The following is a 26,230-nucleotide window of genomic DNA, read 5'->3' as shown; positions in this document are numbered from 1 at the left end:
TTGAAGAACCCTACACCATCAAGGTCTTGTTTGCTCTGGGTATCTCAAACTGGGCTTAAAGGTGACTTTCCTACTTTGTCTTCCTAGGACATAGGTTCCTTCTTGATTCCTGCCTTCCATTTTAGATTTTTTCACTTACTGAGCGTGTATAACTCCTCATTCCCTAGTGTAAAATTGACTACCTCTAGTTTCTTTTGCCAGGTTTGTAATATGGTTGGCGATGTCTATTACTGAGCAACATGTAATTAGGCCTTTTATCCTTCCCTTACAGTAACATTTAACTATGGTTCTGGGAGCCATAGAGCCAAATCTTTGTTTCCATTAACCTCACATCCAGAATCAAGTTCTGCCACGTATGGCTGCAGAGGAGCCTGTGGAGAAACTGCGGCACTACTTCAGCACTTGCATTCAGACGTGCCGTGTGTTCACGGGGATCCGAGTGGGAAACGAGGCGTCTTGGGGCCTCAGCGAGCATGGTGAAAACACACACAGGTCCTGCCTGGAGGGGTGCTTTGTGTGACGCTTCCACGCCTGGCTGCAGTCATGGGAGGTCTTTGTGGTCTTTTATTCTTGAAATGAAGGAAGAAAGGGATCTGCGTGGGTAAATTGGTGTCACTGCAATGAACATCCCTTTTGTTTGTTTGCAGCCCCGGGAGAAGGGCAGGATGCGTTTTCACAGGCTGCAGAATGTGCAGATTGCCCTGGACTTCCTAAAGCAGCGACAGGTAAGAGCGTCCCGTGTGTCCCCTGCTCTGCCAGGGAAAGTTGGTACCGGGTCCCTACTTAGGGACGCTCTCATTGCCCCTGGTAAGTCCTCAGTAAATCCGACTGATGGAGTTCTGAGTCTTGCTTGCTCATGAGCAGCTCTGTCACGTCTGAACAAATCTTACATAGAGTGTGCGGCCTGTCTGAGAGGGAAAGTCTTAGAGAAGAGCAAGATGCAAAAGATTGACTCACCTCTGCTCAGGTGGAGGCCAAAGGGAAGATGAGAAACCAGCAAAGAAATGGGAAAAGATACATCACCCAGGAAGAGGGAACAGCAGCGCGCTTCGTCATCATGAGAACTGGATGAGGGGATGGTCAGGCTGGTTGAACGGTGCGTGGGGCTTGCGGGGACGGTCTCAGCTGCACAGCGCTGGTGACCTCAGACACCAGGCTCAATAGAGCAGAGGAGTGTTGGGTAAAGAAGCTATTCCCTCCCTAGATAGGAAGGACGGAAGACAGAAGCACACTTTTAGACAGAGGAGAAGCTAGCGAAGAGAAGAGAACAGATGAGAGTGAGGAGTATGGGTCAGAGCAAGTTAGCCCTGGAAGATGCCTTGGAGGTCGCTAGTCCAGCCTTTTCATTTCCTACGAAAGGAAACTGAGAAGTGATCTGCCCTAGATCGCAGAAGTGAGAGCAAACCTGGGACATCCACGCAGGCCTCCTGGACATTTTTTAAATGCTCCTTTCATGCTACTTTCTACGCACCATCCTTCTTCCCATGACTTCCTAACTGATGGAACCAAGTCCGGGGATTGAGGATGAGATCCAGAGCACGGCTGGGGTAGATTCTTTGAAAAGGAAAGGAAAATGCCTCTTCTGAGGTACTATGAGGAGGAAGGGAGGAGGCATAAAAATACAGAGGAGGTTTTTGGAGGGGAGGAACGTGGATGGACGAGGGAGTCAGAGTTCATCTGCCTAGAGAGCTGTTTGGAAAGATTTGGTATAGCTACAGTTGCCAGGCAACAGCGCCGGTCACGATGACATGACATGGTGTGCATATTTTTGGAGTTAGTTCATTTTTGCCACTCTTATCAGTAATTCTCAATAACTTGGGAAATTCTCTTTCTGTATACTCCCATAGCCATTTGTTCCATATAATACTTGTGACTTTATTGTTATCTCTCTGCTCTAATGCATTGTAGGCCCATGAGGACAGAGAATGTGATCTTACTTAACATTTTTATCTTCATCACCTGTAGTAATGGATGGTCCATAATTGACACTTAATAAATATTTATTGAAAGAAGTGGTAGGAGAATTAGAGGTTGAAGTGTTCAGGGGCCTGGAGACAGCATCCTTGGAATGTCTGTGTATAGAGTTAGAGAAAATCAGAGAGGGCCTTAATGGTCAAGGTAAACTGAAAAGAATTGATTAGCTAGAAGCCTCAATGAGGATGGAGAGTAGATCGGTTACTAGGATATAATAAAAATGTCAGCCATGACCAGTGGGCCCAGAGAAGGGCAGAAAGAACTCTGGAGCACTTCTTGCTGATGGTGAGATTGTCGCTGTGCAGGTGTCCACAGCAGAGTGAAAACGGAAGTCTTCCGAAATGGGAAGGCAGACGAGTTGTACAGATGGGGCGACACCTGGGTCATTGAAGTGGTGCCAAAATTGCCAAGAAAGATGGTGGAAGACGAGGTAGGGAATGTAGGAGTTAGGTGTGAGGTCTCCAAGAAAGGTGGTAGAAGACGAGGTAGGAAAGGTAGGAGTTAGGTGTGAGGTCTCCAAGGAACAGATGGCAGACACTGGAAGGTAACTTGGCCAAGGAGGTATTCAGAATCCACGGGAAGAGCTCCCGGAGGTGGGGCAGAGGAACGTGGGCTTGGCTGATGCTGCCAGCCTGCCAGCTATGGGCCATGAGTGATGAGAAAACCTGCACTGAGGCAGGAAGCAGGGTCTCCTGCTCCCAGTGTACAGAAGAGGAGGCAGAGATACAGAACAGGGAAAGAACTTGCCCAGTGTCTTGGTCATTCACGCTGCTGTAACAAAGTATCACAGCCCCGGTGGCTTATAAACAATAGAAATTCACTTCTCATAGTTCTGCAGAAGCCCAAGATGGAGGCAGACTTGGTGTCTGGTGAGGTCCTGGTTCCGAGACCGCTTTTAGCAGTGTCCTCATGTGATGTGAAGGTCGAGGGAGATTTCTGGGTCTCTTTTATAAAGATACTAATTCCATTCCCTCAAGACCTACTCACCCCCAAAAGGTCCCACCTCCAGATACCTTCAGATTGGGTATTAGGGTTTAACCTGTGAACTTTGGAGGGACACAGCATTCAGTCTACAGCACTGGTCACCATAGTGTAAGGAGAAGTGAAGCGTCTGCTTGAGGTCTTGAGTACATGCCGGCTTCAGGGCAGCTGAAGAGACAGAGGAAGGGCAGCTTCAGGGCAGCTGTCACGGTTGTCAGGAGCTCCGTGACGGTACGACGGAGAGTCACGGGGTGGGGTGGAAATAGGCTGGTTTTCCCAGGACACTCTGAAAGGCCCACGTCCCAGGACATCCCTCAGTCCCCAGCACACAGGGATGGTCGGTCGCCCCGGTGGGGGACGGGCCTGTGTGTCTGTGTACATCGTGCTGCTGGAATGAGATTAGGAGTAAGGCAGGTGCTGTGGGAGGAGGGGAATGGGTGGGACAGGCCAGAGACCGGTGAGGGATGAGGGGCAGATCTCTCTCTCACAACCTTGAGAAAATAAGAGAGAGAAAGAAAAAAGGGCTGGGAAGACTTAATTAAAAAGCAGCTCATAAGAGCATGTGCTTGCGAAATTGCTTTGCTGGTGGGATTGCAAAATGGTACAATCATGCTGGAAAATTGTTTGGCAATTTCTTACAAAGCTAAACGTATACCATATGACCCAGCAGTCCCACTCCCAGGAATTTACCCTAGAGAAATGAAAACATGTGCACACACAGAAAAACTGTACATGAATACAAGAGCTTTATTCATAATTGCCCCAACATGGAAACAACCCAGATTCCTTCAGTAGAGGAGTGGATAACTATGGTGTGTAGAATACAGGTATAATGGAATACTCTTCCACAACGAAGAGGGGCAGGCTGTTGCTCCAGGCAACAACGTGGATGGGAATCTCACGGCCATTGTGCTGAGTGCAAAAACACCAGAATCTGAAGATTGCATACTGTGGGACACCATTTATATGACATTCTGGGTAAGCCAAGCTGGGAGCAGATCAGCGGTTGCCAGGATTTAGGGGTGAAGGCAGGATTTGACTACACAAAGTCCCACCTTTTGGGGTTGATGCTCCTGTTTTGTTACCCTGATTATAGTGGCCATTAACACAAATCTGTACATATGTGAAAACTCAAAACCATACACCAAAAAAACATTAATATGCATATGAATAATAAAGATCTGTAAAAAAAATGAAATCAAAAAGTTGCAGAGCTCTCAGACCAGCTTTTGTTTCTTTTTCAGGTGAAACTAGTGAATATTCGCAACGATGACATCACAGATGGCAACCCCAAGCTGACACTTGGCCTGATCTGGACCATCATCTTGCACTTCCAGGTAGGGTCTCTGAGGTCTGGGGGCCTGGTGCTCAGTGGACATGGCCTAGTCAGAGCTAGAGGTTGCTCTGCTTTCCAGGGGCACGCGGAGCCTGCCTTCCCTGTATTTGGCAGTGAATGAGGGAGGGGGTGAGCAGGAGCTGGAAAGGAAGAGGAGCATTGGCCTGGAGGCAGCGTGGTTCTAGTGTCAACCGAGAACTTCCTCTTCATTTGCATGATGAAGGGGGATTTTTCACCTGTTTGTGCTGTGGCTCTGGCACTGGCAATCTGGTTATTAGCAGTCTGCCCAGCTGAGTCAAAACTGGCTCTTTGGAGGCTCAGAGTGTGAGGGATGAGAAGAGATGTTGGATTTGTTGGTCAGGAAGGGTGGGGTGAAGCCTTATAATCCTGCTTTGATGTAGACTTTTCTTCATCTCTAATGGTCTTAAATAAGCCTGGTTAATTGTAGCACTGTCAGTCAGTTCGGGCTGCTGTGATGAAGCACCAGAGGCTGGGTGGTTTGCAGCAAGCATTCACTTCTCACAGTTCTGGAGGCTGCGAGTCTGAGATCAGGGTGCTAGCATGGTTGGCTCCTTGGTGAGTGCCCTCTTCCTGGTTATATCCTCAGGTGACCTTTCCTTGGGGCATGCATGCTCAGAAAGAGATCTCATGTCCCTTCAACTTTTTATAAGGGCATTCATCCCATTATGGAGGCTCCACTCTCCTGACCTCATCTAAACCTAATTACCTTTTAAAAGACCGCACCTTCAGATACCATCACATCAGGGCTACTATGGCTTCAATATATGAATTTCAAGGGGACACAAACAGTCAGTTCATAGCAAGCACATATGGTGTATGTGTAAACACAATCTTCTAGGCATCTTGGTAGTGTTCACATGGTCACACAGCCTTCCTGTTCCTCCTGCCTAAGGCAAATCCTCTTCAAGTCTGGATACTATTGGAAAGTCACAGCCCTATTTTTATTAAAAAAGGCTATCTTGAATCACATTAGCTCAACTAAACAAAACTGTTTCTCAGAAAATGCTCGAATACGCAACTGCTGTATTCAAGGCTGATTACAGGGATCACTTCTTGAGCAGGTGGATAAAGAAGGCTCATGGAACTATCTCACTCAAGGCGCTGCTGACTCCAGGGTCTGTGTGGCCGTGATGTCCCAGTTGGGGAGTCAGCGCCACCTGCTGGGTGAATGTAGAGCAGCCGGTGTCCTAAAATTGCTGAGAATCTGAGAACTGAGAACGCAGGGATTATAATTTCTTGGGGTTCTGGTTTGGAACCAGTGCTAACAATCTGCAGCATAAGTAGGCTTAGGAAAGCGTAGAGGCAACGTGTGTTTTTGTGGAACCACAGGGTGTCCTCAGGCATGCGTTGGATATAGGGGTAACCAGGGACATGAACTTGGCAAGTGTGCCTTGGCAGGGTTGGAACAAGCACTTTGTTGAGCTTTCATAGTGTTGGCACCCTTGGCATCCTTGTGAACAGCGGGCTGTTTTAGATGAATCTTTTTGGTTGTTTGTATGCCACAAACCACCTCTCATTCTGAGACATCAGTGCTGTCTTGTAGCTGTGAGGTAAGAGGAATCTGTCCGCTGTGTCTCCCTTTCTCCTGACTGCAACTAACTCACTCAACAGAAGGTGAAATCAGGGGCCAAGGAATGAAACTGAACTGGCCAGTTAAACTTTTCCTGGGACAGAAGAGAATATGCCATTAAGAAAATGTTCTTTCTCTCTCTTTAAAAATTTATGAAAATTTTCAAACATTTATAATGCAGAGAAAATCATATAGAACTACGATGTACCCATCAGCTCGCTCACCAGTCACTAACTCGTGGACAGTGTTATACTGTCTGTTTCCTGATCCGTTCATCAAACCCTCCAGTAGGTTATTTTGAAAGGAGTCCCAGACATCATATAATTTCATCTGCTAGTGTTTCAGTGTCTATCTCTGATTCAAAGCACAATATCATAGAACAGTAAAAATCAGTAATTTCTTAAAATCACTGAATATCTAAGCAGGGTTTAGATTTCCCCAGTCATCTCATTTTAAAAATGGCTTGTTTGAATCCAAAGTCCACACATTGCATTAAATTTCTCTTCTCCTCTTTTTGTCCCCTTAACCATTTGTTAAAGAAATCGGTCTTTTGTCCTGTGCAGTTTATGGAAAGATGCTGGTGGCATCTCTGGATGTTTTCTAACAGTCTCCATCCTTCTGTATTGTCTGTAAACTGGTGCTTTGGATCTAGACCATGTTCAGATTCCCTTTTTTGTGCTGGGGCAGGGCAAGGATGTGGTGTTGAGTTGTGTACTTTTACTGCTGTACATCAGAATGTCTGCTATCTGTCTTTTCATCATGTTAAGCTTCATTAGTGGGTTCAGGTGTTATCAGCCTTACCCCCTTCCTTGTAGACCCTTTCACTGTTAGCCTTTCACCTAAAAGTTTGGCAGCTACTGTTTCATTGTTTCATTAGAAGTTGCAACATGGTGATACTCAAAATTCTGAAATTCTTTTCTAAAGCAGAACTTTACCTCATTGATTGCTCTGAGGGAGAGTTCCTTTAGGAAAGGCAAGATAAAAAGATAAATGCTTTTATATTCCCCTCTGTTTCACCAGTTTTCAAAATAATTAGTTGATTCTCTTAAGATTCTCTGTAAGATCTGTAAGATCTTAAGATCTCTGTAAGATCAATGAAAGTTTTTGTTGATACTCATTTTTCCTTAGTAACACTGTGACTCATGGATTTTTATCAGACTTAAATGTGTTCCAATTAATATAGCTGTCATTCTTCATAACATTCGCTCCTTCTTTGGCCAGTGAGTTTTTTCACATTGACTCTGAGTCCTTCCTCATGATCCATATAGTCTTTGATAATGTCCTTTATTTCTTGTATGAAGAGCTGTTCCAGATACTTTTTGTGTATTTCCTGTTTCAGGCCCAGGATTAGCAGTTTCTCCAAGGAATTGAAATTCTTTATTGACAACAGTCTGATTGCTCCTTGGGTTGGTCACTCTTTCTTGGTGTTTTCTGTGGACAAAACTAGGCAACACATGTATTTGTCTTGTAAAAAGAAATCAAGAATTTATAATGATGTTTCTAATTCATATTTAGAATTAGAGTTTTATTCAACCTCTTTGACTTTGTCTTTTTTTTTCTTATGCTGAAAATCTTGATCCAAACAAAGCAACATATTACTTATTCCCTTTTCCATACACACACATGCAAACACATGGATGCAAGTATATATAAAATCGTGTATATATTATAGTGTATATACAAAATCATGTATGTATAAATTTATATATTTGAATAAAAATAACAGTGATATTGTTATTATTAGCAACACAATTACTGAAAAGTTTGTAATTTCTTTGCAGTTCTTTTTGTCCTTTAGTGTAAATCTCCTAAGGACATACAAATAATTTTATCTTAAAGCCATTTGAAATAACTTCTCTCTGTCCTGTTAAGTCATCGGTCTGATGCACAGATTCATTTGTATTTTATATTTTTTCAGTTTTTAGCGATTGCTTTCTTCCTTTCAATTTTATTTTACATTATATAGGTCATATACATGTTACAATGGGAAATTTCAGAAAGTGAATACAAGGTGTGTTCAGCGTTTTATTTCTGCCCCCTCCACCCTGTTTCTTCTCATTCCAGCTGTTTTAAAACGTATTTTGGTTATCATTCTATTGGTTATTTATTTTAAAAAGTTGATTCTTTTTTAAAAACAACTTTACTTTTGGTAGAATTTACGTACCATAAAATTGATCCATTTTCATTGTACAATTCAGTGATTTTTATGAGTTGTACAGTCATCACCATAATCCAGTTTTAGAACATATTTATCATCCCACAAAGGTCCTTCTTGGCCATTTATAGTTATTCCATTCCCATCCACAGCCTCAGGCAGCCATGAATCTATTTTCTGTTTCTATAGATTTGCTTATTCCACACATTTCATTTGAATAGAATAATATAATATGTGCTTTTTTGTATCCCACTTCTTTCACTTAGCATAACATTCTTGAGGTTCATCCACACTGTAGCATGTATCAGTACTTTATTCCTTTGTTGCAGAGGAGTATTCTGTTGTGTGGGTATACCATATATTTTGTTTATCTGTTTAGCAGTTGATGGCCATTTGGGTTGTTTTCATTTTTTAGCCATTATAAATAATGTTGATGTGAATATTTGTGTGGATGTATGTTTTCACTTCTTTTGGATATATACATGTGGGTGGAATCGCTGGGTTATGTCGTAGGTTTATGTATAATTTTTAAGAAACTGCCAGACTGTCTTCCAGAGTGGCTGCACCATTTTATATTCCCACCAGCCCAAGTGTGTGGGTTCCTGTTTCTCCATAACCTTGTCCTTGCCATTGTCTGTCTTTTCGGTGACCGCCATCACAGTGTGAACTGTATCTCCTTCTGGTTTTAGTTTTCTGGAAAATATATTTTTTAACTGAATTCCATAAACATTTACTGAGGTCCAGTTATAAGCAAGGTCTTAGGTAGAGTCTGTGGGAGATTCAAAATTGAACTAGGTACAGAATCACTCCAGTTTGACTGTGTAATTCAGAGGAGTGAGAGGAGACATATCATGAATTAACTTGATAGAGGTTTAAAGAATCAGGAAGGTATGGGAAAGGACAGTGGAACACAGCCATACTCAATAATTGGCAGCAATTATTGGTAGTAGCCTATTATAATTATTAGTGAAACTTATAACTTCATGGACTTTTGACCTAGCCTGCTGTTCTCTGCTGTTACTGATTTTACTGAAACGTGTAAACAGATTTGCCCTAGTCTGTCCGCTGACACATGCTGGCTAACTGCTTTTCTCTGTTCACTATTTTAGCAGAGCTAAATTTTGTCTCTTTATGGAGGGAAGTTCTGTTGCCAGAGTATTTTCCCAGATGCAACTAACTACTACTTACTTTTCTTTGCTGTTCTTGAAGCCTTGGCATTTGCCTATTAATTAGCTAAGTGTTTAGAAGTGTGGGGAAAGGTTCCCTGCTTACAAAGCTTTTGGTTAACTGATAAAGGATCATATAGAACCTCCATTCTTCTGTCGTGCTTTAGATAGGAAGTGATGTGTCTCTTGCTAGTTATCTATCATTGTAATTCTCTAGTCTTTCATTGTTGAACTAACTGTTCTGTGCTAGCTCTTCTCATCAAGAGTTCATGGTATATAAAACCAAATAGAAATGCAGAGAAGAACTATCAAATGTCAGGGGATCAGTAAAATAGTCATTCAAAAAACAGATCATGGCATCCTGTCCCATCACTTACTGGCAAACAGATGGGGGGAAAATGGGAACAGTGACAGACTTTATTTTCTTGGGCTCCAAAATCACTGCAGATGGTGACTGCCACCATGAAATTGAAAGAGGCTTGCTCCTTGGAAGAAAAGCTAGGACAAACCTAGACAGTGTATTAAAAAGCAGAGACACTGCTTTGCCAACAAAGGCCCATATAATCAAAGCTGTGGTTTTTCCAGTAGTCATGTATGGATGTGAGAGTTGGACTATAAAGAAACCTGAACACCGAAGAATTGATGCTTTCTAACTGCAGTGCTGGAGAAGACTCTTGAGAGTCGCTTAGACAGCAAGGAGAGCAAATCAGTCAATCCTAAAGGAAATCAAGCCTGAATATTCATTGGAAGGACTGGTACTGAAGCTAAAGCTCCAATATTTTGGCCACCTGATGCAAAGAAGCTAACTCGTTGGAAGAGACCCTGATGCTGGGAAAGATGAAGGGCATGAGGAGAAGGAGATGACAGAGAATGAGATGGTTGGATGGCATCACTGACCCAATGAACATGAGTTTGAGCAAACTCCCGGTTATAGTGAAGGACAGGGAAGCCTGGCGTACTGCAGTCCATGGGGTTGCAAAAAGTCGGATGTGACTGAACAACAACAAAAAATAGTCTTTATAGTCAATCTCTATTATTGGTGCTAATGAAATAGACTAATGATGGAAATATATAGGTGATGGTTGTCATCTCGAGAGAATATTCAATTGAAGGAGAGGTCGATTCCAGATTAGAAATTTGCTACTGATGATGAGACTGGTAACTTTTTAGAGATTAATGGTTTCCATTTTAACACATACTAAAAAGATACACACTAAATGGGAAATAGTTGATGTTTAAAAAAATTTTAATTTGAGTTTTAATTAATGAACATTTTAATTACCCAGAGAAGTACAGAAAAGTATACAGCAGATCTTTGTGTGTGTAGTCACCTTCAGAATTAAATAGATATTAATAGTTTATATTTGCTTCAGATTTTTTTCCTTTCTCTTTAAAAAAAAGAACATTTCAGATAAAGGAATTTTCTTATTCCTTCATCCCCCGGGTAAATACTATGCTGAAGTTGAAGTGTATCATTCTTGTATATGCTTTGTACTTTTATGACAGATGAATCCTTTTTTTTTTTTTTTTTAAATATCAGACACATCATATCTTCTATATATCCTGTTTTCTGGGTTTTTTTTAACCATGTTTTTGGGGTATATTCGTGTTGATAAAGGAGGACCTGATTTGCTTATTTTAGCTAGTTTACATTGTCTATTATTTGATGAAGCCCCCTGCAACTGTGTAACACAGATATTATTATTTGCAGTAAATTATTTATTTGTATGAAGGAGACATTCATTGCTGAAGTAAACATCTGTCCTTATGCATATGGGAAAGTGAGTTTTGTGGCTAGATACCTGTTGGTGGGCTACATGCTTTCTTTTTCTTTTTTCTGTACACTTTTTGTTTTGCCAGTCACTCTGAGAAGCCTAGTATGACTTACAGGGTTGTATGACACCTACTGCTGTCTAATGTGGCAGTTTGTCTTCCAGACCCATGCCCTAGGATACAAGCTTAAGTATGGCAGGGATTTCATCTCTTGTTTTCTTCTTCGCCTGGCATAGAGTAGGCATTCAATAAACACTCATTAAATGAACAGATATTGTATGAAATTGATCTTCTCAAAGCCGTGGGGTAGGTAGACCAGATGCATAGACTGTTCTGTCTGTTTTCCTGTGCCCATTGTTCCAGTGAGGAAACTGAAACACAGAGACCAACTGCCTTTTTAAGGTTACATATGCAGATGCTAATAGTAGAATTTCTTATCTCTCGGTTTTCTCCAAGCCGGTTTTAAGGTACATGTTAGAATTTTTTTTTTTTTTTTTTAAATATTATTTTATTAGTTGGAGGCCAATCACTTCACAACATTTCAGTGGGTTTTGTCATACATTGACATGAATCAGCCATATAGTTACACGTATTCCCCATCCCGATCCCCCCTCCCACCTCCCTCTCCACCCGACTCCTCAGGGTCCTCCCAGTGACATGTTAGAATTTATAGGTTTCCTAGAAGACAAGTTCTTGAAAAATCAGAATCTGACAAAATTAGCTTTCCAGTTTTCAAGTGTTTATTAAATACTAATGTATGTTTAGCACTTGGAAATTTTTAAAGTCTGGGAGGTCCGGTCAAGAGTGGTCTTAGCCAGGCAGATTCAAGGTTTACATTTTTTTAACTTTATGGCACTTAGTGCTTGGCATATAGATGAGGCATTTTTTCTTATTTGTGGAATGAATGAATGAGCGCTGGAGTCTTTCATACCCCCTGTCTCTATAGGAGACCTGTGGGCAGTAAACAATTAACTAGAAAAAGCCATAGGAGAAGATGTGAAAAGCAGCAGGACACTAGAAGTCTGCTTTCTGCGAAGACAGCCGGGCATGAGTTAAGAGCTCAGGTTTGATGAGAGGATGGTCCAGGGGGACGTCCTTGTGATCAGAGTTAACTTACTTGGGGTAATAGGGGAGACAGAGGCCCTGTGGAGAAAAGCAGGCACCTGAGCTTTGGACCTTGGAACACAGCTACTTTCATCAGAGCCTCATCAAGAAAAAGAGCATATCAGGGCTCTGGCGGTGGTGGGGTGCCTCATATCTCTGAGTTCCAGTAATAAATGGGGAGAACAGGGATTTACAATAGATCAGGTATGGAGCCAAGCACTTTATAGACAGCATCCCATGAACCCTCTCTTAACCCCATTAAGTGGGTGGTAGTGTCCATATTTTACCCGTAAAGAGACTGAATCACTTAGCCACTTACTTAGCTACTGAACCTGCCTGCTAATGCAGACAGGAGAGGTGAGAGATGCTGGTTCAATCCCTGGGTCAGGAACATTCCCTCGAGAAGGAAATGGCAACCTATTCCAGTATTCATGCCTGGAAATCCCATGGACAGAGGAGCCTGGCAGGCTACAATCCATGGGGTCACAAAGAGTCGGACACGACTGAAGCGAGTTAGCATTACCTTGCTGAACTCTCCGCTCCTTTCCTGGACCAGTTTTCCTCTGGAGTAGAAGGAAATGAAAGCCTGATCTGTCCAACATGTTCAGAAGTTTAAGGAGGAAAAGGCTCCTAGAAGTCGTCTGCTCAACTTAACCTGTGGTAGCAGTCACAGCCGAAGGCCGTTTCTTGCCCCGAGGTGATCGTTTTCAGGAACGATCAAGGCCCAGTTTGCTTGTACTTCAGGAACAGAACAAGGCCCAGTTTCCCCCTCAGTCTCTCTCTCCCATCAGGAAGCTTTCATAAGCCTCTTATCCTTCTCCATCAGAGCAGACAGAATGAAAACCACAATCACAGAAAACTAATCAAACTGATCACATGGACCACAGCCTTGTCTAATTCAATGAAACTATGAACCATGCTGTGTAGAGCCACCCACGATGGTTGGGTCATGGTGGAGAGTTCTGACAACACATGGTCCACTGGAGAAGGGAATGGCAAACCACTTCACTATTCTTGCCATGAGAACCCCATGAACAGTATGAAAAGGCAAAAAGATAGGACACTGAAAGATGAACTCCCAAAGTTGGTAGGTGCCCAAGATGCTACTGAAGATCAGTGGAAAAATAACTCCAAAAAGAATGAAGAGACGGAGCCAAAACAAAAAACAACACCCAGTTGTGGATGTGACTGGTGATGGAAGTACAGTCTGAGGCTGTAAAGAGCAATATTGCACAGGAACCTGGAATGTTAGGTCCATGAATCAAGGCAAATTGAAAGTGGTCAAACAGGAGATGGCAAGAGTCAACATCAACATTTTAGGAATCAGCAAACTAAAATGGACTGGAATGGGTGAATTTAACTCGAATGACCATTATATCTACTACTGTGGGCAAGAATCCCTTAGAAGAAATGGGGTAGCTATCATAGTCAACAAATGAGTTGGAAATGCAGTATTAGGATGCAATCTCAAAAACGACAGATTGATCTCTGTTCATTTCCAAGGCAAACCATCCAATATCACAGTAATCCAAGTCTATGCACCAACCAGTAATGTTGAAGAAGCTGAAGTTGAACAGTTCTATGAAGACCTACAAGACCTTCTAGAACTAACACCCAAAAAAGATGTCCTATAATGAAATTATAGGGGACTGGAATGCAAAAGTGGAAGTCAAGAAATACCTGGAGTAACAGGCAAATTTGACCTTGGAGTACAGAATGAAGCAGGGCAAAGGCTAATAGAGATTTGCCAAGGGAACGCACTGGTCGTGGCAACCACCCTCGACCAACAACACAAGGGAAGACTCTACACATGGACATCATGAGATGGTCAATACTAAAATCAGACTGATTATATTCTTTGCAGCCAAAGATGAAGAAGCTCTATACAGTCAGCAAAAACACGACTGGGAGCTGACTGTGGCTCAGATCATGAACTCCTTATAGCCAAATTCAGACTTAAATTGCAGAAAGTAGAGAAAACCACTAGACCATTCAGGTATGACCTATCAAATCCCTTACCATTATACAGTGAAAGTGGCAAATAGATCCAAGGGATTAGATCTGATAGAGTGCCCGAAGAACCATGGATGGAGGTTCGTGACATTGTATAGGAGGCAGGGATCAAGACCATCCCCAAGAAAAAGAAATGCAAAAAGGTAAAATGATTGTCTGAGGAGGCCTTACAAATAGTTGTGAAAAGAAGAGACATGAAAGTGCTCGCTTCGGCAGCACATATACTAAGAAGAGACATGAAAGACAAAGGAGAAAAGGAAAGATGTACCCATCTGAATGCAGAGTTCCAAAGAACAGCAAGGAGAGATAAGAAAGCCTTCCTCAGCGATCAATGCAAAGAAATAGAGGAAAACAATAGAATCGAAAAGACTAGAGATCGCTTCCAAAAAATTACAGATACCAAGGGAACATTTCATGCAAAGATGGGCTCAATAAAGGACAGAAATGGTATGGACCTAACAGAAGCAGAAGATATTAAGAAGAGGTGGAATAATACTCAGAAGAACTATACAAAAAAGATCTTCATGACCCTGATAATCATGATGGTGTGATCACTCACCTAGAGCCATACCTCCTGGAATGTGAAGTCAAGTGGGCCTTAGGAAGCATGACTACGAATAAAGCTAGTGGAAGTGATGCAATTCCAGTTGAGCTATTTCAATTCTAACAGGTGATGTTGTGAAAGTGCTGCACTCAATATGCCAGCAAATTTGGAAACCTCAGCAGTGGCCACAGGACTGGAAAAGGTCAGTTTTCATTCCAATCCCAAAGAAAGGCAATGCCAAAGAATGCTCAAACTACTGCACAATTGCCCTCATCTCACACGCTAGCAAAGTAATGCTCAGAATTCTCCAAGTCAGGCTTCAACACTATGTAAATTGTGAACTTCCAGATGTTCAAGCTGGATTTGGATAAGGCAGAGGAACCAGAGATCAAATTGCCGACATCCATTGGATCATCGAAAAAGTGAGAGAGTTCCAGAAAAACATCTACTTCTGTTTTATTGACCATGCCAAAGCCTTTGACTGTGTGGATCACAGGAAACTGGAAAATTCTTAAAGAGATGGGACTACCAGACCACCTGACCTGCCTCCTGAGAAACCTGTATGCAGGTCAAGAAGCAACAGTTAGAACTGGACATGGAACAACAGACTGATTCCAAATTGGGAAAGGAGTATGTCAAGGCTATATATTGTCACCCTGCTTATTTAACTTATAGCAGAGTGCATCATGAGAAATACTGGACTGGATGCAGCACAAGCTGCAATCAAGGTTGCTGAGAGAAATATCAGTAACCTCAGATATGCAGATGCCACTACACTTATGGTGGAAAGCAAAGAAGAACTAAAGAGCCTCTTGATGAAAGTGAAAGAGGAAAGTGAAAAAGTTGGCTTAAAACTCAACATTCAGAAAACTAAGATCATGGCATCTGATCCCATCACTTCATGGCAAAGAGATGGGAAACAGTGGAAACAGTGACAGACTTTATTGTTTTGGGCTCCAAAATCACTGCAGATGGTCACTATAGTCATGAAATTAGAAGACGCTTACTCCTTGAAAGAAAAGTTATGACCAACCTAGATAACATATTAAAAAGCAGAGACTTTACCAACAAAGGTCTGTCTAGTCAAAACTATGGTTTTTCCAGTAGTCATGTATGGATGTGAAAGCTGGACTATAAAGAAAGCTGAGCACCGAAGAATTGATGCTTTTGAACTGTGGTGTTGGGGAAGACTTGGACAGCAAGGGGATCCAACCAGTCCATCCTAAAGGAAATCAGTCCTGAATATTCATTGGAAGGACTGATGCTGAAGCTGAAACTCCAATACTTTGGCCACCTGATGTTAAGAACTGACTCATTTGAAAAGACCCTGATGCTGGGAAAGACTGAAGGTGGGAGGAAAAGGGGACGACAGAGGATGAGAATGGTTGGATGGCATCACCAACTCAATGGACATGAGTTTGAATAAACTCCGGGAGTTGGTGATGGACAGGGAGGCCTGACATGCTGCAGTCCATGATGTCGCAAAGAGATGGACACGACTGAGCGGCTGAACTGTACTGAATAAGAACAGAATTTAAACTTGGGCCTTGGGGTGTGCATCTGTTAAGTCCCTTAGTTCCAGCACTCTATTGGAGGAGTGAAGGTCTGGTGCCTGCCTGGAGAGTTATATTGTAATTTCAGAGTTTTTGCTGATTAGGTGATTTCCTGGAGTCTGATTGAGTTTCTCTCCCCTGCTAACATCCTGATCCTATTTCTTACTGTGGTTTATCATGGCCATAAGATGGTGCTGCAACTTCACAGTTGGCCTTGGGAAAGGCCTAGGGGAGAAGGGAGAAAGAACACCTCCTGCAGTGGTCAGGCACTTGGGCATCAATCGGGTCTCAAGCACTGTGTAGGAGCTGTGACTTCAGGGCTTCTCATGCTTTCCTTCATTATGGGCATTTTTCAGGTCTCCAGGAGAGGTGGGTAGGCTTACTTATAGCCAGGCCAGCTTTTTCTCTCTGCAGAATGGTCTGGATCCTACTGGTATGGAATAAGTAACTTCAACTGGGAGAAAACACGTGTAGCCTCTGTCCTTCCACTCCATTTGGAGCCCTTTGGACTGTGCTGTTATCTCATCTGTCATGCGTATACTTAAAAAAAAAAAAAAAAAAAGAGGTGGGCAAACCCCACTGGCACTACAGGGTAGTTTTGAATCCAACTCCTCAGGCCCTTAATTCAGACTTCCTGCCCTGCTGCAATTTGAGTAAAAACCATCTGGGCCTCATCTTAGCAACTTCCTCTCTCACTCCCAAATAGCAAGAGTTATCTTTTCATTTGAGTTCTTGGTCTTTGTGAGTCTAGTTGCCAATTCAAAACAGTGGAGTATCTTCCTGTTTTACTTAAGTGAATACAGACTTGCATCACCACTGCAAGTAGAAAGCAGTGTAACTTGGGGTTCAAGTTCAAAGTCTTAAACAGACATCCATGTTCTGACTGTAGCCTTGGGCAAATAAATCCATTTTTCTTGACCCTTAGTTTCCTTACCTGTAAAGTGTAAAATGATAGTTTTTACTTCATTTGGTTACTGTGGGAATTGAATGAGATAATCCATAGCTTAGCACAGGGCGTGGTACATGACAAAATGCTAAAACTGCATTAGCTGTCAGCAGCAGCAGTAATTACTGTTGAACATTCCTGTCAAGTATTGTTCAACAGAAACACTGCTTCTCTGTTGTATTTGTACGTGGTATCCTTTTTACCCAACATCCATAACACTGTACTCAAAACTGATTTCTGGGTGTTCCCCCTGTGTGTCATCGGCCAGCAGAATTAACAGACGTCTGTCTTTCTCTCTCTCTGAAAAGGAGGGAAAGAAATGCTGCAAAAGTCTAGATCTTTAAAGCGTGTTTCTTTTTGTAACTATGAAGATTAGGTTCTGGTCTCCAGGTTATCATTTTATTGTTTCTTGACCTGAAAAATTTGAGAGTATGTTAATCCTGTTAGATGTTTTCTGTTGGACATCTCAGTGCAGCTGTTGAAATCTAGCTCCCTTCACAGTTTGGGGGCCATAGTGCTCGGCCCTTGCTCTTCCTGGCCCTTCCCTTCCTGGTTGGTACCAGCAGCTGGTTTGCTTTTCCCCTCTTTCTCCTCCTCCTTCCTTCACGCTACCTTCTCCCAGGGCCTCTCTTCTTTCCCCCTCCCTTTTCCATTTACTCTTACATTCCCTCCCTCCTTCCCGCCCTCCCTAATTCCTCCCCTCCCCTGGTTTCTAGCTCCTTTTTGCTTTCTGTTTGTGTTTCTGAGGGCCGTGCTCCAATTACCTCATATTTGGAGAGAGGAAGCTGTAGCCAATCCGGTTTCTGTCTGCTTTTAGGTCAAGTGATTTCTGAACTGCAGTGAGATGCTTTGAATTTGTCTTGTTGCAGCTCTGAGCCTGTAAGATGGCTGTCTGAATCGGCAGCGGCTGGAAGAGACAGAGAGAGAGGCGGGGAGGGAGGGAGGAAGAATTGGAGGGGTTGCCAGCATAGTGCATGTTTTTAAATGTACATCTAATCCGATGAAGCCGAGGTTGGGATTTTTCTGGGATCCCAGGACTGGCTTAGCTGCGTTTTTGCAGAGATTAGGAGAGGAAAGCAATGGGAAATTCGCTGGGCTGCGTTAAGGAGCCGAAAGATTCAATAGCCGTTCCTGAGAAGGCTCCCATATCTCCTAAGAAAAGGGTTCGGTTCAAAAGGAAGTGGAAGGGGAAGAAAACCCCTACTCCAGCGGCACCCTGTGAGGAAGAACCCGTGCAGGGAACTGGAGCCCTCGAAGAGACCGGAGCCCTGACGAAGTTAACAGTGAGTCTCCAGAAGGGGGAAGGAGTGGGAGGGGCCGAGCCACCACCACCCCCGGACGTCTTACTGCCCGGGGACTCGGCCCCCAGCTCAGGGGTGGGAGCCCAGGGCATGATCGTTCAGGTGAAGGAGAGGTTCCAGGGGGAGATCCAGACCGCTCAGCTTTTGTTGGAGAATGAGTCATCAGTTGCCGGAGGGGTCTGGGATTCCCTGGAAGAGGGAACGACTGTCATCGCTCACCTGCTGGACAACCCGGCAGAAAGGAACTGCGAGAAGTCAGTGAGCCAACTGGTGGAGTTTCCGAGGACAGCCTCCTGCAGCAGCAGGGCTGTGCTGCTGCCTTTGCACAGGGGGACTGCAGTAGAGAAAGGAGCTGCTCCGCTAGGAATCGGGAGCAACGCTTCCCCCAGAACAGACCACCCCACCGACACAGACAGGCTTTCTGCAGGCTGGAGTGTTGGCGGAGGAACCAAGGGCATCTTAAGTGCCCCTCAGACAGGTCCCTGGACTGTGGAATACTCCGCTCCTTCGTCACTGCCAGACCAGCCGAGAGGCCAGAGCCGCACAGAGCCTGCCCCTGTGGGTCGAGTGCCCCCCCAGGTGCCCAGACTGCCTGCTTCTCAGAGTGACGTATCCATCAGTGGCCGGACTGTGAGCATCTTGCCGTCCTCCTCCGGCTATGGCAGCAACGGGCCCCACTCACGTGGAATCCAGCCTAAAGACCCAGAGCCTGAAAAGAGCTCCACGTCCTTCTCAGAAGAGGATGGCACCCTTTCTTTGGAGGCAAGCCACACCCCCTTACGGGGTCTAGAGTTGACGGGTGGGCATGCGTAAGGGATAGTCAAGCGGCGGTTTGCATTACTGGCCTCAAACCTACAGAAGTGGAGCGCTGCGAGCAGTGAGGAGCGCCTCTTACACTTTACCTGCCAGTTGGATACCGGGCGTTAGCCCCTGCTGCGCTTGGCAAGCAGAGTCTATTTCAGGTCTGCCCCTTGGTGCTCGAAACCGGCTTCTTGTCTCTGGGGACTCCCTGACTCTGGGTAATCATGCCGCATAATTGCTCGAGCTATCTGGTGGGGTTATCTCTCAAGGTGCAGTGCTAGGTAATACTTCACTCTCAGCAGGTCTGTTTATCGGCTCCCCTACTGTGGGAAGTTGTGTACACAGAGGTGACGGGGAGGCTGGCTGACTCTTTGAAGTGAGGTGGAAGGGGTCGGGGGAGGCACTGTCCTCTGTGTGAGTGACTGCTCCTCTCCCTGGAGAATGGTGTCCTTCCTGGAGCTGATGTAATCCTCCTCCCGAGGGGACACTGCTCACGACAACACCCATTCCCGAGGTGGAGTGGCTAGTCCTCCGCTGGTTCCTAATTCCAGCACTGGAGGAGCGGGACATAGGTTTATCTGGAGATTAGTCCAGAGCTTGAGGGGGTTAGAGCAGTCTGAAGGTTCAAGGCTAGAAACAGTCTGTTTTCTGATCAGACTTGTTTATGTCCCTAACATGTTTTTGTTTGTGAGATACATGTTCAGACATAAGTGGAGGTGGTGGTAGTGATAGGTGGTGGGTGCTGTGATGTTTTTAGGAGTCAAGGAGCAAGTGAGAATTTAAGAGCTCTGAACACAGGAGTGAGAACCCCGTGTGGTACAGAGTTTCGTTTGGCACATACGGGGGGGAATGTGTAGGTGGCTGAAGTTATAATCATCAGTGACTGAAGAACTTTTGTTGGCATATCGGTCTCTGCAGCAGAAGAAAAAAGCTTTAGGGGGCCAGAGGGCCAGAGGTAGAAGTGGAGCAGGGCATTTTCCGTGTTGGGCTGTGGGCAGCTGCCCTGGTGCCTGCAGAGCAGACAGGGTCCCACCTGCTGGTGCCCTGCTTCTCACCAACAGCAGGACGCTGGGGAGAGATGCAAATTTAAGGTGACCTGTGATTAAAATGCCTATTTGGGTAATGAATTTCCCCCATGGATAGGCCCATTTCAGTGCCCTTTGTTATTGTAGAGTTTGGAGACTCTGAATAGTTGGAGGAAAAAATGGTCACTGAAAAGTATTTATTACGTGGTTGGGCAAGAGGCATCCTTGGGCTTTTCATATAAAAATGTGTGTGTGTGTGTGTCAAGGTAGGGAGGGAGGCAGTGAGGCTGCTGGGGTGGGGTGTATCTGAGTTTCACTGGATAAGAGGAAACGTCAAAGTCGGCTTTTACCTTGGTACAGAAGGGATGTAGAGTAATTGCGGCCGAACCAGTGACTGAACTGATCGCTCTTTTGATATTCCTGAAGTTGTGGAGGCATCGTGATGATTTAGGATACATGCTTAGAATTAAGTGTGAGGTTTTCAGAAACTTTGGAATATAAAATGTGAAGGAGCTCACATTTAGTGGAAGTCAGTTCAAGATAATGTCCTGTAGGTGACTGTGGTACTTTTGGAGCAGGAAGGCTCTGGACAACTCTGTGAGGAGACTCCAAGAAGAGATTGGTAGAAGAAACCTCTGGACCGTGATCTGTAGTTTGACCTAATCAACAGCAGTGTGACTCTTGGGCTGTTCAGTATGAGAATCGTACTGGTGTGTGGTGCTTTCTGGGCAGTCAAGCTCTACATCCCGTCCCAGCTTCCCCGAGAGCAGACACAACCACACTACACAGTTAATGGCCTAGGAAGAAAAACTAGGTGACCTGGAGTCAGCTCAGAAATCTGGCACGGCTTTGAGGTTCTGTGTCCGTCTGGTGATGCAGGGACCACAAACTGTATGACCATCCTGTATGACAGATAGATAAGAAGTGACTTCTCAAGATGCGTCCCTTACCCCTTAAGGATGAAGGTCCTTAAGTTCACAGGGGCCTGGAACCCTCCTTGGTCTCTGAAGGTCTTGTCTTCGGGGAGCTGCGCCCTGCGTGGCAGGCTGCTCACAAGGCCTGGGGACGGTGACAGCAGGAGAGGCAGGGGAGCATGTTCTGACACTGCAGATCTCCTGGGAAATGTGGGTTGAGCCTCAGGGCGAGAGCATCTGACTGGAATGTGAGGGCCCTGGGAGGACGCGGGGTCAGGAGAGCAGCTGCTGCTGGTCACACACCAGCTCCTTCCTACAGAGGGGACAGCAGGCTCTCCAGCAGAGTTGGTGGTTGGTTGGTTCCTGTTTTGTCTTGTCTTTAACATGTCCGGCTAGAAAACAGAAAACTTTGCACTCCAGAGCGGTGTCTGTCCTTGACATAACTCAGGCCACGTTGTCTGTCCCGTTGATGACTCCAGGGCATGGTGACGGGACTGGGGCCAGGCTCTGCCCACACAGAAACGTAGCGGTGGGTTTGCTTCTTTCCAGGACAGAGAGAGATGGGAACTGATTCCTGCTGAGTGCCGGCTTTGGGCAATAGAAGACAAATGGGCTGGTTTTTTGTTCACCTGGTCAAGCTGGTTCTTTTCTTGACAGGAAACAGTTAACAACAGAAAAAGGATGACAGCGGCAGGGGACAAAAATGGTTTTCAGAATGATAAGTAGTAGACTTGGATTTGGAGCTGGGTGGGAGCGAGTTAACAGCAATTGTACTTTGATGTCAGACAAAGGCCTTCGCTGGTCCAATCCATCTCTCAGGAGGACTCCCTGCTCCCAGCTGCCATCGATGGCTAGAATACCTGGCTTAATGGAACAAGGGAAATTGTTGAAAATCCCTTTCTTTTCTCCCTTGGCTGCACTGCCAGTCTCCCGGCCGTGGTTAGTGGATTCTGTTGAATGAAGAATTTGGCCGAATACCATCACCCTTGCCACAAACCCTTAGATATCGGGTGAATAGTCAGAAAACACTGGGGCTGGACATGATGGGAAAGAAATCAGTTGGCATATTATTTTCTGGGCTAAGCCTTTTCAGTTATAAGTATCCCCTTCCCATTTCTCCTCTTGAATTATAGGGAAAGTTGTTTATACTAATACCTGACTTTGTATTACAAGAAGAAAGCAAAATTCACCAGATGGTGCTATTGGAGGAATGTAGCAATTAAAGTTACAGTTAGAACCTTTATTTAAGAAAGGAGTTTTTTTCTTTTAAATAATTTTACTTAATTAAAAATACTACCAAAGAATAATGATTATTTTTCAGATATAACAATGATGTTGTGGCTATGTTAAAAAAAGAAGAATCTTTTTAAGAGATGCATACTGAAATATTTTTGGAGGAAATGACAGTGTGGAATTTGCTTTACGATAATAGGAGAGGAGTGAAGTGGGTGGAGTGTAGATGAAGCAAGATTAGCTATGAGTTGATATTGTTGGAACTGGGTGATTGGTACATAGGAATTCACAATATTCTTTTTTTAATATATACTTGGTATTTTCCAATTCAGATGTAACATTTTTTCTAAGTTTTGACTTGTTTTTCACTGTTCTTTTCACTAATTTGTTTTGGAAAATTATTTTTGTCAAATTATGTTATTTATATTAACATGTAATGAGTTTGTTATCTTTTTTAAAAAATATCATCGCACATACCTCTGGGAACCACCAATTTCTTCTCTGTATCTATAAACCTTTTTTCCCCCCCAAGCTTTTCATGTGTAAGAAGGATCATACAGTATTGTCTTTCTCTGTCTGATTTATTTCACTTAGTATAATACCCTCGAGATCCAATGATGTTGTTGCTGATGACAGGATTTCATTCTTTTTAATGGCTGAATAATATTCCATTGAGTATATATGCCACAATTCCACTGTCTGTTCATCCATTGATGGACATTTCAGTTTTTTCCGAATCTTAGTTATTGTAAATAAAGCTGCACTGAAGGTGCATATATTTTTTCAAGTTAGTATTTTCATTTTCTTTGGATAAGTACCAGGAGTGATGTTGAGCATCTTTTGAAATACCTGTTGACCATCTGTGTGACTTTTTGGAAAAAATGTGTGTTCTGATCTGCCCACTTTTAAATGGGATTGTTTATATTTTTATTGTTGAGTTGTGTAAATTCTTTATGTATTTTGGATGTTAACTTCTTATCAGATGTATGATTAGCAAGTATTTCCTCCCATTCAGTGGGTTGCCTTTTCATTTTGTTGGTGGTTTCCTTTGCTTTGTAGAAGCTTTTTGTGTGTCTGTTGTTGATGTTTTGTGTGTGTGTGTTGTTGTTTTGCTTTTGGCATCAGATTAAATACATCATTGCCCAAATCTACATCAGGGAGCTTGCTGCTTGTTTTCTTTCTTTCTTTTTTTTAAACTTCTTGTTTTGTATTGGGGTATAGCCGATGAGCATTGCTGTGGTAGTTTGAGATGAACAGGGAAGGGACTCAGCTATACATATACAGGTATCCACTCTGCCCAAACGCCCCTCCCATCCATCTGTCACATAGTATTGCGCAGAGTTGCATGTGCTATAGAGTAGGTCCTTGTTGGTTATCCATGTTAAATAGTAGCCGAGTATACATGTCCATTCCAAACTGCCTAACTATTTCCCACAAGCAACCTTCAGTTTGTTCTCTAAGTCTGTGAGTCTCTGTTTTGTAAATTCATCTGTATCATTTCTTTTTAGATTCCACATAAAAGGATGAGTTTCTGTGTTTTCTTCTAGGAGTTTTATGATTTTAGGTCTTATGGTCAAGTCTTTAATCCACTTTGAGTTAATTTGGAGATGTGGTGTAAGATAGTGGTTGAGTTTTATTCTTTTGCATGTGGCTGTCGTTTTCCCAACACCATTTATTGAAGAGACCCTCCTTTCCCCATTGTGCATTTTTGGCTCCTTTTTTTTGGTAAATTAATTGACTGCATATACATGGGTTTGCTTCTAGGCTTTATCTTCTATTTCATTTATCTATATGTCTATTTTTATGCCAAATACCATACTATTTTAATTTTTGTAATGTTGTTAGAAACTGGGGAGTGTGATGCCTCCAGCTTTGTTCTCTTCTCCAGATTGCTTTGGTTAATCAGTGGGGTTGTGTGTGTGTGTATGTATTTCCGTACACATTTTAGGATTATGTGTTCTCATTGAAAAATGCCATTGAAATTTTTATAGAGATTGTTCTGAATTTGTAAGTTGCTTTGAGTAGTATGGACATTCTAACAGTATTGATTCTTCCAGTTTGTGAGCACAGAATTTCTTTCCATTTATTTGTGTTGAAATTTATTTCATTTATGTCTTATAGTTTTCAATATACAGGTCTTTCACCTTTTTGGTTGAATTTATTCCTAGACATTTTATTCTTTTTGATGCAGTTGTAAATGGGATTGTTTTCTTAATTCTCTTCCTGATTGTTTGTTACTAGTGTATAAAAATGCAACAGATTTTTGTATATTGATTTTGTATTCTGCAAATTACTGAATTTGTTTATTTCAATAGTTTTTTGATGTCTTTAGGAGTCCTTAGGGTTTTCTATATATAATATCCTGTCATCTGCAAGCTGTGGCACTTTTATGTCTTTCTTTCCAATTTGGATGCCTTTAATATCTTTTCCTTGCCTAATAACTCTGACTAGGACTTTCAGCATTATGCTGAATAAAGTGGTGAGAGTAGACATCCTTGTCTTGTTCCTGTTATTAGAGGAAGGGCTTTCATCTTTTTATTATCAAGTATAATGTTAGCTCTGGCTAACATTATGGTGAAATACCTTTACTCTATACCTGCTTTGTTGAGAATTTTTATCATAAATGTTATTGAATTTTGTCAAGTGATTTTTATGCATCTGTTGAGATGATATAACTTTTGTTCTTCCTTTTGTTAATGTGTGGTATATAACATTGACTGATTTATGGATGTTGAACTATCCTTGCATACCTGGAATAAATCCTACTTGATCATGGTATATAGTCCTTTTAATGTATTGTTGAATTTGGTTTGCTAGTATTATTTTGAGGATTTTTGGATCTCTGTTCGTCAGGGATGTTAGCCTGTAATTTTCTTTTCTTGTGTTGTTTTTGTCTGGTTTTGTTAGCAAGGTAATGCTGGCCTCATAAATTGAGTTTAGAGGAGTTCCCGCCTCTTCTATTTTTGGAAGAAATTTAAGAAGTATTGGTGTTAATTCTTCTTTGAATGTCTGATAGAGTCTATCATTGAAGCTGTCCTGGGCTTTTGTTTGTTGAAAGATTTTTGATTACTGATTCATTCTCCTTACTATTAATCAGTCTGTTCAGATTTTTTGTTTCATCTTGATTCAGTCTTGTTAGGTTGTATATTTCTAGGAATTCATCCATATCTTCTAGGTTGTCCAACTTGTTGGTGTGTAATTTTTCATAGTAGTCTCTTACAGTTCTTTGTATTTCTATGTCATCAGTTGTAACATCTTCTCTTTCATGTCTGATTTTATTTGTGTACTCTGTTTTTCTTGGTGAGTCTAGCTGAAGGCTTGCCAATTTTATTAATCTTTTCAAAGAACCATCTCTTAGTTTTGTTATTCTTCTCTACTGTTAGGAAAAATAATGGTGGAATTATTATACAGTGCATGGAGCTTCCCTGGTGGCTCAGCTGGTAAAGAACCCGCCCCCCCCCCCCGCAATGCAGGAGATTGAAGAGCTGTGGGTTCAATTCCTGGGTCTGAAAAATCCCCTGGAGAAGGAAATGGCAACCCACTCCAATATTTTACCTGAAAAATTCCATGGATAGAGAAGCCTGGCAGGCTACAGTCCATGGGGTTGCAAAGCATTGGACATGACTGAGCACGCACGCGCGTGCTTACACACGCCTTATGTGGTGCATATGCTGTAAAAAGATAAATATCCAGAATATTTGAAGTGTAGTGTAAGTGAAGTGGTAAAGAGTATGGAGCCAGGTTGGCTGGGTTTGAGTGTACCTTGGGGCAAGTTACTTAATATCTCTGTGGCACAATTTCCTCATTTGTAAACTGAAGA

At 43.0% G+C, this 26,230-nt stretch overlaps 1 protein-coding gene across 10 annotated transcripts in view; it reads left to right on the top strand.

Annotated features, from left to right (window-relative positions):
- MACF1 (microtubule actin crosslinking factor 1) overlaps window positions 1-26,230 on the top strand; it is a 332,396-nt gene that overhangs the window by 137,922 nt on the left and 168,244 nt on the right. For all 10 annotated transcript variants that reach the window (XM_065915933.1, XM_065915922.1, XM_065915908.1 and 7 more), the window contains exons 4-5: window positions 648-725; window positions 4,200-4,292. In XM_065915933.1, the coding sequence (XP_065772005.1) occupies window positions 648-725; window positions 4,200-4,292 (171 nt within the window). The remainder of the gene's footprint in view (window positions 1-647; window positions 726-4,199; window positions 4,293-26,230) is intronic.

Source organism: Muntiacus reevesi, chromosome 1 (assembly GCF_963930625.1).
Source record: "Muntiacus reevesi chromosome 1, mMunRee1.1, whole genome shotgun sequence".
Classification (NCBI taxonomy): domain Eukaryota; kingdom Metazoa; phylum Chordata; class Mammalia; order Artiodactyla; family Cervidae; genus Muntiacus; species Muntiacus reevesi.
The sequence above is the reverse complement of the archived record's forward strand: the minus strand, read 5'-3'. Positions and strand labels throughout refer to the sequence as shown.